Source organism: Diplotaxodon limnothrissa, linkage group LG20 (assembly GCF_057381915.1).
Source record: "Diplotaxodon limnothrissa isolate DT_005_m linkage group LG20, D_limnothrissa_male_GT1.1, whole genome shotgun sequence".
Taxonomy (NCBI): Eukaryota; Metazoa; Chordata; class Actinopteri; order Cichliformes; family Cichlidae; genus Diplotaxodon; species Diplotaxodon limnothrissa.
Window position 1 is genome coordinate 27,100,193 of NC_140615.1, and position 13,184 is coordinate 27,113,376.

At 41.5% G+C, this 13,184-nt stretch overlaps 1 protein-coding gene across 1 annotated transcript in view; it reads right to left on the bottom strand.

Moving 5' to 3' along the window:
- Nucleotides 1-5,405: 5,405 nt before the first annotated feature.
- The window catches only part of LOC146611088 (metabotropic glutamate receptor 7-like), a 73,652-nt gene continuing 65,873 nt past the window's right edge, over nt 5,406-13,184 (bottom strand). Inside the window, exons 9-10 of the mRNA XM_085345435.1 lie at nt 10,885-11,137; nt 5,406-5,455 (exon numbers count right to left, since the gene is read on the bottom strand). Of these exons, the coding sequence (XP_085201561.1) occupies nt 5,406-5,455; nt 10,885-11,137 (303 nt within the window). The remainder of the gene's footprint in view (nt 5,456-10,884; nt 11,138-13,184) is intronic.

The following is a 13,184-nucleotide window of genomic DNA, read 5'->3' on the forward strand; positions in this document are numbered from 1 at the left end:
AAAGTAAAGGAGAAACAACAGCATTGAGGTCAGGTTAAATAACCCTTTGCTCTGTAATGTCATGTCGAGCCAACCTCCGCTTCACTTGAAAAGATCACAGCTGAAGCAACATGTTGTTTCGGCTCTAAATTATACACAACACAGCAGCAGGATCACTGTCAGTTTATGCACCGTGCCGCATCTTGCTCTTTGTGGTATGCATTTAGCTGGAAACTCTCTGCCCTGTGTCATTATACATGGTCCGGACAACACACAGCACATCAAAATAAAACATGAGGGTTTCTCAGTGTGTGGTTGCTGCTGTACACCATTTCTACCTTTTACAGGCATTGTGCAGTCTGCAAGGCTCATGTAAGCACAGGATGTTTGTGCACAGCTTTGGTCTTACTCCCTGCTGGCTTGATGGCCAGATGGGTCAGTGACAGTGTGGTCGGAGCTTGGCGGGCCCCTTCTGTTCGCTGTGAGGGTCCACTCATGGGATCAAAACCCCCGAGACCAGAATTCTAGAAACTGGATCACAAGGTAAATGGATTGCAAGCTGAGCTGAGACATGCAGTGCACACACATAACCCCACACAGTTACAATAAGGAATATGCACTGTCTCCTGAGTAGCAGAGCGGCTACGTGAACATATGCTTACACGTGTATGGCGTGTATAAGGATCTCCCACGATGAGACAGATCTGTCAGAGGACAGAATGTTTTACCCAGAGAAACAGAAAAATTAACTAAAGAAAATGTGATTTTATTTAATAAGCCAGAAGCAGACCTGATCTTTTATCATTCAAGGCAAGCTGTTCAGGAGGGTTAGATTGCCAAAGTGATATTTTTCTGGTCATGTCATGTGGAAATTTAGTCAAGTCATCTTCAACTGCTATTGCAGTCCATTAACTCCATTGTGAAGATACATAATTGATGCAGCCTTTGGGTAGAGTTTAATCAAATGGAGAGTTCTCCGCACTCCACCGCCAACTGAAAAATGAGACACACGATCCTCAGTGATGTAGTGCGTGAGGTAAGAGTATAAGTCACACTTTGAATTGATTTATAATCATTGCACTGTACACGTCCTGCACAATGCCCAAAGCAAAACATGTGGGTATAAGCTTTTAAAGTTGGATTCGTGTGTATTTATGTGCCCGAGACAGGATCAGCAGAAAGTGTATAAAAATGAAAGTATAACAGCCAGACAGCTGATTTTACTAATCTACTCCCAAACAAAAAGGAGCACCGTTTTGGTTTTCACTTTCATTTCATTTTTGTTTGATGTGGATTTTCTATCACTCTTCCCCAACTATTCATTTCCATCTTGGTATTTTGATTCTCTTTAGGCGTTTACTTTTCTTTGAAATAACAGTGATCTGTGTGGGATGTGGAAATGCATTGTTTATGCCATGCTCCCTGAAATCAAGGGCTTAGCTCTCTAGTTAAATTTCACACTCAGCCAGCACTTATCTCTGTCAGCTCCTGTTTGAGCCACAGATGATCTGCCTTGTTTTAAATGCTGTTGGCTTTTGTTTGTGTCCTGAACCTGAGCTGTGATTCAGTGGTAGAAATGTACTACTTTATTCTATACAAGTACACGCTCCTGAGAGTGTGCTACATCTTCCACGCAGCCAAGGCGGGAAACAAATATGCAACATATTCATAAGATCTATGCCAGCTCGCGTACGTCTTTTCTCCATGAATGCATTTTTGTGACAGGGGAAATTGGGGGAAAGTGGCAGATTAGCGCACCTACTCAGCTGCAAATTCTGAAGAGCATTCGTCTCACTCAGCCATGCTAATAACACAGCAGTCAATTAAATCCATGAAGTCAGATATGTAATTTTCGAATAATCATTAACTAGAATTAGAAGTTTGGCTATTGAAGAGATGGGAAAGGAAGACGTAGAGAGAGGCGGTGAGAGACGTATAACCATCATTACATTAGAAGCGACATATACTAAATCCCTCAGCCGAAGATGAGTGAAGATAAAGGAGGTGACTGAGCTAATTGTGTACTGTCAGAATCCATATCTCTAACGACTGTCAAACGAGCAAATTTCAAATCTATTCTCTCCACCCACCGACACCCCCCCCCCAGGCACTGAGAGAGAGAGAGAGAGAGAGAGAGAGAAATAAATACCAGGAGACACTAATGTGATGAGAATGAGGCCTAGTCTCTTCCGCTGATTAAAAATGCAATAACACTGTGACAAACACACACATGCATACACACGATGTGCAGCCAAGGTGTTGCTCTGTGGACCGACAGATAAGGAATGGCACCCCGGACTAATTATTCACTTGGAGTGAAAGGCATTGTATATTTTCATGTATCACTTCAAGAAAAACAAACAAAGGAGCGAATGAATGAACAGCATTTCACTGGTGGAGCAACAAAATTTACAAGTGATCTTTCTTCATATGATAATTAGAGTCAATGAGAAGATGGTGGATGTTATGACTCATGCCTAGCCAGTGGCTAGCTTACTGTACTTATGAAATCTTGACGTCACTGTGTACTGGTAATGGTAACTGGCCTGGTTTCTGGAGAACAGAAGGAATGCAGTGGAAGGAAAAGATGCTGGTAAACAAAAAGCATCAGAAGGAGGTTTCCAGTACAAGATGCAGCGGGGAAGAAATAAGTGGAGTGAAGAGTGTCTTTATCCACCCCCTGTTATATCAGGCTTCAGTTGGTCACTGATGGGAAGCAGATAAGGTTTCAGTCTGGCTGGAGTTGGATAATTGGACATTTATGGAGAGATAGGAGAGCCCAGAGCCCAGGAGCCATGAAACAGAGCTAATCTAGACCCAGCATCAGTAAATTGTCTGTGAAAGAGCGCATCAGGAGTTCTGACAAGATAAAGAAGGCTTTCCTCAAAGGCGGAGCTGGACCAAACTGACATGAAAACTCAGATAGAAGAAAGCCTGAGCCTTCGGTGCCAGGACTTTTACAAGTCACATGATGTGCGCGCTAAAACGCACATTTCACAGCGCAGCGCCATCACCTTGTCATCCAAATTGGGTCGCGCAGGCTTGTAATTCGTAGACAGAGAAGACAGTTTTGACAATTTTTGTAACTAGACAGCTCTTAAAAGCCAGAACTCTTTTCAAGCTGGTGTACATTTTTAAAAAGCCCATAAAACCTATTGTTCTGCATCAAATACTCCATGTCTTATAATCTGTGACTGGCATCCCTTAAAAGTTTCAAACATTTAAGCCCTCCTGGTGGAATGTGCCTTACTCTTAGTCCACCATGATTAGTTTCCTTCCTTTGATGATTCTTTCTCCCATTTGAGTCTCCCTGGAATGTGCTGCCTACAGAACAGGTGCATACTAAGCAGGTGGGTCCTTACGCAGGAGCCCCGAGAGCCTCGTGATGGAGTAGTTCATATCCCATACTATTTCAGGCAGGTTTATAAAAGAGATTCCAGGACCTGCTTTGTTTTTTTTTACACATTTTCTGCATTTTAAAGTTTTTCTTTTCTTTGCATCACGATCCAAAAAGATATTGCTTGAGTTATTTATTGTTTCGGTTCTTTTTTTTTTTGCTGAGCTGCAAATCTAAACTCTGTACAGCCCCTACTGATTGCTTGCACATAGGCACTGACGCAGGCAATTAATTTGGTGGGGGAGAGGCTAGTCTTAATTGGGTATAAGTGGGATTTTTCTTGGCTGTGTGCAACAGAAAATGACAGACTGTGCGTATGAGAAGTAAAGACCATCTGGTCCCACAGGAGTGGAGCGAGAAGCCAGACAAATGGAAAGAGAAACAACTGAAAACCTGTGTGTATCATTCCCCCTCTCGCACAAACACACACACACGCACAGACAAGAGGAATCGGCATTTCTTGGTCATATATCATTTGCCAAGTAACAGCCTAGAGGGTGAAGAAGCAGAAGTCTCTCATGTGTGGCCTATTCATGTTTTGATGCAATAATCAATATTGAAAATAGTAACATTATGCTTGTAGGCAGGCACGGGAATAAAGAGCGGTTAGCTTGTAAAGACTTGGTCATCAGCAGGACAAATTGATCTGACATGTTACATTATTCATGTAGGGGATTGGCGGTGAGACTCGGGAGGGGTGTTGGTGCGGGAAGAGGAGCAAACGGGCGAGTAAGGAAGTCAGCAAGTGGGCATCGTTTTCTCTCGCAGAGGTCACAGCTCCTCGGTGTACGAGCACCAAACATTTCCATCAGCTACGCAAGCCTACAGTATAAACAACACGACGCCTGATTGCACTTGTACGCCACTTTTGGACTTTAGTCTCTCCGAGTCTCTCGTGCAAACTCACACATTTCCGCACGCACAGAAATAACTATGATATGCCGTCTGGTTTCGTTGTATAAAAGATAACAAAATGATTTTATTACACGTCCATAATTTGACAGACATCACAATATACTTGCAAGATTGCTCTGATATTAATGTTTCCCACACCATAATTAGGCATAATATACCCAGTGTGAAACTAAATAAAACAAACATGCTTTTGCAGATACAGGGAAGGTCAGTTCAACAACAGATTAAAGCCATATTCTGTCCCTCAGTGAAGTTCACTTCTGGTAAAGAAAACGAGCAGCAGAAGGATGCTGAAGCTTATTATCATTTTCAGAATTTATGTTTATTTTTTATTTTTTTTCCCCTTTTTTTTCTTCAAGTTTACATCAAATAGAACAAACATACATTGGCACATGCAAAGTGAACACTTTGTGGTGCTTTTCATAACCATTCAAATCCAACAGAACAAAGACTGGATATCTATTGTTTTACTCCAAACATGAAAATACTCTCAGATATTTACAAAAAAAAAAAAATATATACTTACAATGCCCATCACTCTAACATAAGAATCATCTGGAACTGATTTGAATTAATTAAAATAAATTACTGTATGTGGCAGAGCTTGCTGTTTAAGGTTATTAAATCAATTTCAAGAAATAAGAGGCACAGGAGAAAAAGAAATCACTTAGAAACAATACAAACAGAAATCCAATAATGGGAACCCCAAGAGAATATGGCTTTAATGACATTTTAAAAGAAAATATCTTGAAAGCAGATCCAGTGTCTTTTTCTGCATTTGTCCTTATTCACGGTGGCCCCCTGTTTAGCAGGCATGTTGATCTCCGTCAGCAAGAGAAGGGGTGGGGGTGGGGCCATGACACAAGTTTAAAAAACCCCAAAAACCTACAGTTTGGTTCTGGAGGCTTGACCCAGCCACACAGGCCTAAAGCCGTGCTAGTCTCTGTCAGGACTCATGCATCATGTCTGGATGAAAGTTGGATGCAATCCATAGTCCTGGAGTGCATAGGTACTGCAGGTGGTGCTGGGATGCCTCTGTCTGTCTTTCTCTGCTTCTCTACAGCTCTCTTTTCAATCACAGATAAAGGACATACAGTATTCGTTTCCAAGCAGATCAGATCCTGAGGTTGTTGTAACTCACATATGTTTTCTTTGTTGCTTGACCTGAAATCACAGTGAAATATGAAGAGAGAAAAAAAGATAAAGATTTACTTTAAGCACAGCTAAAACATAAACAGAAGAATGGAAAAGAAAGCATGTTTTCAAAGGTAAATACACATCGTCATCCTCCTTCCTGCTGTGCTGTGCATTCTTATCGCCAGCTGTGTGCAATCAGTAGAAACAAATTCCAGGCCTTGTGTATCATTTCAACTCACAATGCCCCCATGCAAAGCCTTAGATTCTATTTTCAGATGTTAACTAGTGATAAAAAACACAAACACCACACAAGTGGGCACCGAACAAATGCTGGGGCATGCAACGCGATCCCAGTCTGGATTGCCATGGAAACGTATCAGAATGTGGCTGCGTGCCTGTGTGCAGTTTCTGTTTGTGTGTCCTGCTGTATATCGAGAACCACTTTGAGCTTCAGACCTTCAAAGTGAAAGTTTTTTTGCAAACTGAGGTCATCCTGGCTTGTCTGTTTTATGGTAGGAATAAAATGTGGAGTTGTGGTTAGTCTTTGGCTTGCAGTGACATTTAAGCAGGGTGTCATACTATGAAGAATGGGCTAGGGTAATGTGGATGTAGTCCGTAGAGCAATGACAAGTAGGAGGATATGTGTATCTGCAGGCTTGTTGTCCTGTTTGTGCATTTCTTAATCACAGTCATTGCTATTCTACTACTTTAATGTTGCTATGGCGACCATCTCCCATGGGCTATGCAATTAAAGTCGCACCATTTCTTTACAGCTGCATTTTGTAGTCTTGGCCGGGAATGATGAATAAAACATTAGTAAATGTACAACAGAATCTTGCTGGTAAACACAGTCAGGAGGATTTTTTTTTTAAATTTTTTTTTTAAGTAAGATGTTTTTGTGTGCGTTTTCAGGTTTGATACTAAAACATTTTGAACCGCATGCATTTTTTAAGAATCCGACTTCTCTGTTTATGATCTGCGCCAGAGTAGCGCATACATTGTGTGCATTAATCATGACCTGATCTAAGGGGTTAACATAAATGGAGGCAGCTCAAGCTGCGCTGCATCATTCACATGTAACATCTTTAAACATCCAACACATAGCTCATACAGTACCAGTCACACCCTCCCAATTTGATAGTCTATTTAAGCTGCAAATTCCCCCTCGCTCCCTCTGCCTCTTACACATCAGTGCCACCGCCGCTGCCCTCCATCACCGCCTGTTGCCTAACCCCTCCGCGACCCCAGCATCCCTGGGAAGGTTCCGCCGGGGATAATAACTAATCACTTCCCAATTTCTATGTATCATATTTATGGGGAGCGGTCAGCTCAGGGTTTAGGCACCTAACTCTAACAAAGCCCTTCCAGAAGCAAGTCTCGCCATTCTGCAGTCCTCCTGAAACGCCTCATTTAAGTGGGCCATTTGAAGGATTATGTAAATTAACTTTAATTTCACTGGTCACTGGGACAGAAAAAAAAACTGCATGTGTAGAATAACTGTTCAAATCTGATTAAAAAAAGTTTTACTTCCACCAACCCGTATCCCCCCCCACCCCCCCCCCCCCCCCCCACACACACACACACACACACAGCAACTGCAGTAAGCTAAAAACTAAACCAAAAAGCTGAATTAAAATCAGATCAGTACAAATGTATGCAAATTTATAGATGAAGAAAAATTATGTAACTCTTTTAAAGGCTTGTATTTTGGTTTCTGCTGTGTACAAGCAACTGACCCTGGAGCTTTCAAATCCAAGCTGCCTTTCCACTTCTTGATGACATTGTTTTTGGTTCAGTCACACTAGAGTAAAAATAGGACAGCGACCTCCATGTGACTAGGAAAAACTGGTGGTTGCCCGGTGCAGCTGGTACCCCAAAGATTAAGCGTGCAACGGCGTCAGCCTCTTTGTGACCGTTTTCGACTGCACAGGCCGCCTCGGGGTGAAAGCAACCTGTCAACCTGCCTCGGACTGATTCCTGTCACTCTCAGACGGACTGATGAAGTGTTGCAAACTACTGCCGTCTAATTTATAAACGTAGACTTATTAGACCATCACATCTAGCTAGCACAAACAATCTGAGCTAGTCTGTACAACTTGCATGCGATGTGTCCCTCTGCAACTGGTTGTATTCTAGCTATATCCCCATAGCACCTGTATCATCTTGCAGTTATGTCTGGACCTGAAGTAAGTAGTTAATGTGAATTTCTGTCTATACAGATGGCAACAGAATTGAATGATTTATCACAGTTTTTTCCATAAAACAGATTGCATGTAATTACCAACCTGACCACATTCATTTGCAAACTGAAAGCTGATCGATTGTGTTTTATCTTGATGCACCAAAGTTGTTTTGAAGACTACAGCTGACTCCAAACGGTTGCAGACCTGGTTCCCATCCTTGAAGCAACCAGTTTAAAGAAAACAAGATCGCAAGTTCACTGCAGTAATTTTGGTTGCATTGTAGTGTGACAGTAACATTAGTTATGTGAGCAAGTCATCCATCTGTGGCTGCCATATCCTCAAAGCTCATTTTCCTTTAAGGGGACCTAAAGTATTATGCTTTTCCTTAATTGCTGTCACATATATACAGTTAAAATGCTGAATTCTCATATTAGATATAGCCAGAGTTTCAAATAATAAAGTCTTCTATGAGATATGATAAAAGTCACATTCGCCTGCTATTCAAACTTTCTGTTTGTGAGCGGCAGCCAATCAGAAGAAAGTTGGCTTAATGGAAAAGAGAGCTAAATTGATTAACTAATATACATTTTATTTCCATATAAAGAAGTATTTAAAAAAAAATCCAGAGCATGAATCTTCTAACGTCTGTGATTCTAGTTAGTTGTAATAGAAATTGGCTCAGACAAATCCTCTCTATCATCCTAATTTTTAATATTAAAGCCTCCCATAACTCTTCTTCCTTTTGGTTCTTCCATTTGTTAAGTTGTGTTTTCCGACTACAGATTTCATTGTTAATTAAATGAAATCAGTCAGAGAAGCATTAAGGCAGTCGCGCACATGCCTGTTGGGAAAAATGTAACGGGACAGTGAATCAATGCGACATCTCAGGGCGAAGCCTCTTCTCCGAGAGGTGTAATCATGATGATATTACACCGTATCAATATCAATGTAAATCTGCAGAACTGCTAATGCTCTTAATCCTATAAATCAGTTTGAGTCATTCCATAAGGGGGCCCCTGAAAAGAAGGAATTTGGCACTCCGATGGTTACAGGAATTGACGGACATTCTCCCGGGATGTTCGAGGCGCAGTTCAGGTTTCAGGGCGGTCATGCACATAAATTCGCCATTAATAAATGTCAGTTCCAATGTTGCTAAAAAAAGAAGGGCAAGAGGAGGAGAGTGCATGCAGCGAGGGGAGAAAAGGCGAGAAGATATTCATGTTGGAGAGACAGAAGGTGAGAGACACACCGAGCAGAAGATAGGGGGCACTTTTGGGAGGGTCTTACAGAGACCGCATGCCCTGCTTGGGGACTTTTGATGTGCTGCTACAACAGATGCCAAGGTTTCACCCCTATTTACTCAAAGAGCCACATGTGTGACAGGCAAAGATGTGCTCCCCATCCCCTGATACGCTTGCATCAGCACTCTGACTTATGCGCATAACTCACACTTTCGACTCACACAATGATACACACATTGAGAAGCACACTCAGTCACAGACCCACACACTCATTCTGCTCATGACAGATGAGTGTGACAACTGTTGGCTGTTTGGAGAAATTCCCAGGAAAATCTGTGATCTCAGAGGCATAATCCAGAGAGGGGTTGTGGGGCTGGTGCACCTGTGGGTGCCATGATCACTCTGTGTGATTAGAAGTGTTGTGGGAGAAGAGGTCTTTGGAAGCTGTGATGTGTGATTTGCATGAGCTGTCAATCTTCACTGTCTTTGTCCTGACAACTAGAGATGAGCATAAAGCTTCCATGGCAACGCTGGCCTAGAATTCTGCCTTTGCAGTCTTTCTTCTTTAAAGGGCTTAAAAAACTCTTGCTCATGTTGATGTTTCTCACCCACAACAAACACCATATCACCTAACTACGGAAATATGTAGGCCTCCCCACTCACGTACTAATACCCAGCTTTCTCTCTGCTAACAGGATCACGCTTACTGTTTTAGATGAAGGGTGGTATGAGTAACACACAGCAACAGGGACAGATAATCTCCTTCCATGCCCGTCGACAAAGCCCTGCTGCTTGAAATCTCTTCAGAGAGCAAGTGCCCCCATCTCTCATGTTCCCTGCCATGCAGCTGGCCTAAAGGTCGAACTATTAATCAGGATACAAGATAACTGGGTCCTTTTTAAGGGACATTATACATCATTTTAACCAAGTCACCATCCTATTAAACCAGTGGAATGGGCTTTCTAGTACAAGAAAGGAAAAAAGATCTAAAAAAAGACTAAAAAGATCTCATTTATGTGTCTTGGGAAAATTTACATCTATTATACAGATGTAGATCTCAGCTCCTGGGTCATCTTTATGGTCTGTATCATTTCTCATGGCTATAAAGGGACTATTTTTAATATTAAAGGCTCACTGTGGACACAAATGTGTTTGTAGATTGTGGACCGTTCATAGGTTAAGCTTATGTCTAACTAAAGTGTTGTACTAAAGTACAAGCATTTCTTTTTACAATGTATTGGTCTTTAAAACTGTGAAAATAAAAATTCAAATGTGTATTTCTAGCAGTCCTTTGGTAATACTCTACGTCCACATTCAGCCTGTATAGAAAAACAATATTAGCATTATTGTAGCTTACAAAAGTACAAAACAGAGCTTAGGCAAGGGTTTTATATTCAAAGGTAAAATCTTATTTTTTTCCAGATTAAAGTCATATATGAGCAAGAAAAAAGAAATTCCAATTACTGGTTGCCATGCATTGTGCCTGCAGTGGTAGACCTTATCAAATTATACTCTGCAATCAGGAAATACTTAGGTCAGGACAGAATTGCTACATGATTGGAAGCATTTATGCTTTGAAGAGACACTGCCAGGAGAACACCACACACGTTTTTGTGAAAGAGTTACTGCTGCGTGTCTCTTACTACTCTGCACTTTGGGCATTCCCTCTGTGCTGGCCTCTGAGGTGTGATGCAGTTGGTTCAACCTAGTGAAAGTGAGGGCTGTTTTTTTATTTATATATATTTTTTCTCATGTAATGTTTTAAAGTTTTACAAGTTTAGCCTCAGAGAATATCACATGACTTTAGTCATGAATTAAAAATTTTAATCTCAGAGAGTCTGAGTTTTGCAGGATGTCCACAGAGTAAGTCCTGGACATTAACACTTAAAAAAGGTTTGTGTACGTATTCATGATTATAGAGTGCAGTAAACTGTTTATTAATAGTCTGCATCCTGCTTACAAATGTTAAAAACTGTGCAAGCTTCTCTGTTTTATTGCATGTTGGCTAAAAACGCCACACCAGATTACTTACTCATGGGGTCAGCAGCGGGGTTCTCACACAGCTCAGTCTTTGCCTCTCCATTGGGCCTCTCGTTGGGCTTCTGGGACAGACGTGATGACATTGTGGCAGCTGTGACTACAGCCTTGAAGCTGCGCTTCCTCTTCTGGACGTTCATCTCAGGGTGGAAGATAATGATGTACACCTTGGGCATGTAGAGCATGCCCAGTGCTACTGAGGCACTGAGGTTCATAGAGATGGTCAGGGTGGTTGTCTGAATGTACAGCTGTAAGTAAGCAGAGACAGGTGAAGAGTGATTTTAATAAAGACTAGAATAGCAGCAGACATAATCAAAATGGGTAGCTCCTTTGTGTGTGGTATCAGCTTTGATTTGGCTGCTCTATGAGGCAGATAAATATGTTAGGAGTAGCATTTAAACCCTTATAAAGAAAAATTAGAAACAAGACAGCGATGATGGCTAAACGTCTGTTGCCAATTAAAGAGCAGTCACACTGCTGAGCGAAGTGATGAGGCAAAACCTAATAATAGCCACTGCCCAATAACAAAATCTCAGCATCCAGAAGATACATTACATTGTTTGTTGCCATTTTCTGAGTCTTGCAATGTGGTTAACCTTTCTGCAGAAGGAGCCATGATGTTAGTCATTAAAAACTTTTATAGTTTTATAGGAACATATTTTTAATACTGAATTCCCACATAATTTAATGGATTATTCAATTATACAATTCTTGGTTTGATAACCTACTATTATTAAGAGATAAGTAGGTGATCCCGGCATTTGCTATGTGTTGCTATGAGCAAAAGAGCACTCATGCGTTTAGTACATGATCTAGAAGCATTTATTAAAGCTTGACCTGCAGCTACTCACTCAAGTCAAAGACGGTTCAAGTGTATTAATGACAACAGCAGAAGAATCACCAACAAATATCCTTACTTGCCCTCCTTCCTGCCAGCCTGTTGACTTTTTTCACTCTAGATTGATGGACCACACTGTCAGATGACAAGCTGTCCATGACATATTGAAGCCACCTTTCTTTTCCTTTTATACGAGCTGTTTTATTTCACCGCTCAAGCAATCCGAGCCCTACTTCTCCCACTAGCAAATTCTATTACCAGGCCCACTTTAATGTATATTCCTCTGAGAGTACAATAAAAGAACATGTATGCACTAAGAACACTACATTTTCAGCATACAGAAAGTCTACATTTATCTTTCTGCAGCTCTGCACACAGCAGAATGCAGCCCGAGAAAGGCTGTCAGTGCGGTAAGTGCTAGGATCATTCATTGGACTCCCGTGACATGAACACAGGTACATTCTCTCAAATGCATCCAACATGACATTCCCTTTCAGTCGTTGCATAACACCTTTCACACTGTCAGCCTGTAATTGTGAGCTTGCATAACCCAGATCATGTAGGGATTGCAAATTTTAAACACTGACTTCATTAGAATCTAGTGATTTTTCTAAGAGGTGGTGAAATCGGTAAATCAGAGGACATTTAAGAGCTCTTTGTTTCATTTAAGGGTCTTGGAGGAAAAATAATCACTTCAAGAGGGGACATTATTGTTTGAAGAGCCGATCACCATAGCCTCCTCTCTAATCTACTGCACTTGAAAGTATCAGATGTCACTTACATACTGCCATTCAGTCAGTCACTGGTAATGTGCACTAGGAGAGGGTACCATTGTAAACACATTATCCACCACAGCGTGTCTGTGGAGAAGCAAAATGCTCAGTGAATCAGTGAGAGGAGGAAATGTCACCATTTGCATACAATCTTTCTTGGTAAATATTCGGAAACGGTAATTTCTTTCACTCATTTCCATGCTAGTCATGCCTTTGTCTTCTAATCTCCAAAAATCATTCAGATGCCTGATATCATCAACACACCAATGCACTCAATTGCCTCCATACCCTCCAGTTTTTCTGTGAAGCAGCATCAGAAGCAGCGATCTGGCTGGTACACCATGCATTAATAACTGTATGAATATCACAGTACTCTCAGCGCACTCTGTTCTCTGTCACTCTGGGCTGGGGGAATGTTGTTTCAGCTGCAAATTTGCAGGGCTCATGACTAGATTTTTTTGGGGCCACGAGTTAAAGCGTTGTGGGGCAGCACACGTGGCATCAAACATAATCGCCAGAGAATCTTCAGCCTGTGCTGCTGCGCTTCCATGTTTGGTAGATGGTAACCTGTCTGGTATCCATAGCAACACTACAGAGTTTGGTGCAAGCAACTAAAGATGCCTGGAATAAGCTTTTAATGAGATTCTGATACCAAAGAGTCTGCAATGCTGACCCTATCACAAC